The sequence below is a fragment of the Echinops telfairi genome, unplaced genomic scaffold, assembly GCF_000313985.2.
Source record: "Echinops telfairi isolate 266 unplaced genomic scaffold, ASM31398v2 ScPeMD7_70;HRSCAF=299, whole genome shotgun sequence".
Taxonomy (NCBI): Eukaryota; Metazoa; Chordata; class Mammalia; order Afrosoricida; family Tenrecidae; genus Echinops; species Echinops telfairi.
The window spans coordinates 24,915,301-24,916,634 of record NW_022103968.1 but is presented as its reverse complement, the minus strand read 5'-3'; the positions used below and the strand labels follow the sequence as shown (position 1 = coordinate 24,916,634).

The window sequence follows — 1,334 nt, the reverse complement described above, 5'->3', positions numbered from 1 at the left end:
ATATGAGAGGTACGGGTTAGAATGACATACGTGATTGGCTCCACAGGTGAATTGCTATAGTCAAGTTAGTTTCAACCTAGCGACCCCATGTGACAGGGTAGAGCTGCTTCATAGGGTCACTTGGCTGTAGTCTTTATGGAAGCTCTTCAACTGATGTCCGGTCTTTCTCCCTTGGAGCTGCTGGGTTCAGACCAGTGTTTCCCTGGCAAGGGTGGGCAGGGTAGGGGTGGGGTGGGGTGGGGTGGAGTGGGGTGTGTGAGTGTGCTGGAACAATACAAGGGCTACCAAAGCAGATGTGTTTTGTCCTGGATTTTGGGCTGCAGTGCAAAAGATTTTAATTGCTAAGGGGTTATGAGTCATTTCTTTTGTGAAAGTGGGGTGGTAGGCCAAGTCACTGTAGGAGTAATTTAAGATTGAGACTATCATCCTTTAGATTAGCAGCCAGATGCTTACCCACTGTGCCATCAGGGCTCCTCCGCGGATGACTGTTACTGCTTTATATTTGTATCTTACATAGGTCGTGTTCATAGTTTTCATGGCCGTTCTGTTTCTTAAAGATATGTATGTTTTCTGTCCCCGGTATTTCTTATAAAGACTAACTAAAATTAAATCTCACTCAGGAAACAAGAAGACAAAAGAAAACACTGAAGAAAACCCGCAAATTTGTCGTGGATGGTGTAGAAGTGAGTGTAACAACATCAAAGATAGTTACAGATAGTGACTCCAAAACCGAGGACCTGCGCTTTCTTAGGTGAGTAGAGAAACCACAAAATTAAAACTGTGCTGAAGTCTGAGGACTGGTGAACCCAGGATACGTTTCTGGCTAATTCTACATCATTCTATTATTTTTCCATTTGAAAAAATGCTCTTGTTTTTTAAAGCATTACTTTAAAGGTAATATTTGCTATTTTTCTTTATTGTTACCATTGCACCTTTTTTTTTTTTTTAAAAAACCATTACACTTTAACAGACGTCAGGAACTCCGGGAGCTGAGACTCCTTCAAAAAGAAGAGCAGAGAGCGCAGCAGCAGCTCAACAGTAAACTACACCAGCAACGAGAGCAAATTTTCCGGCGCTTTGAGCAAGAAATGATGGTAACATGTCTTATATTTCTGTGAATTTTGTTTTAAATACAAAACAACCACTAGCAGGCTCTAGAAGTTGTTTTGTGATTCTTTGGACTTTGGTTTTGTGTTTTATTTCTGGCCTTTATCTCTTTGGTGACCTTCTTTTGAAAATCTTGTTTTCTTCCTTTTTTTAATAAATCATTTTATTAGGGGCTCTCATAGCTCTTATAACAATCCCTGCATCAAAACAAACAAACAAACAAACAA

General features: G+C 40.3%; 1 protein-coding gene across 1 annotated transcript in view; it reads left to right on the top strand.

Moving 5' to 3' along the window:
* Nucleotides 1-1,334, top strand: part of SLK (STE20 like kinase) — a 53,950-nt gene that overhangs the window by 30,457 nt on the left and 22,159 nt on the right. The window contains exons 9-10 of the mRNA XM_004701293.2: nucleotides 621-751; nucleotides 971-1,094. Coding sequence (XP_004701350.1) covers nucleotides 621-751; nucleotides 971-1,094 — 255 coding nt within the window. The remainder of the gene's footprint in view (nucleotides 1-620; nucleotides 752-970; nucleotides 1,095-1,334) is intronic.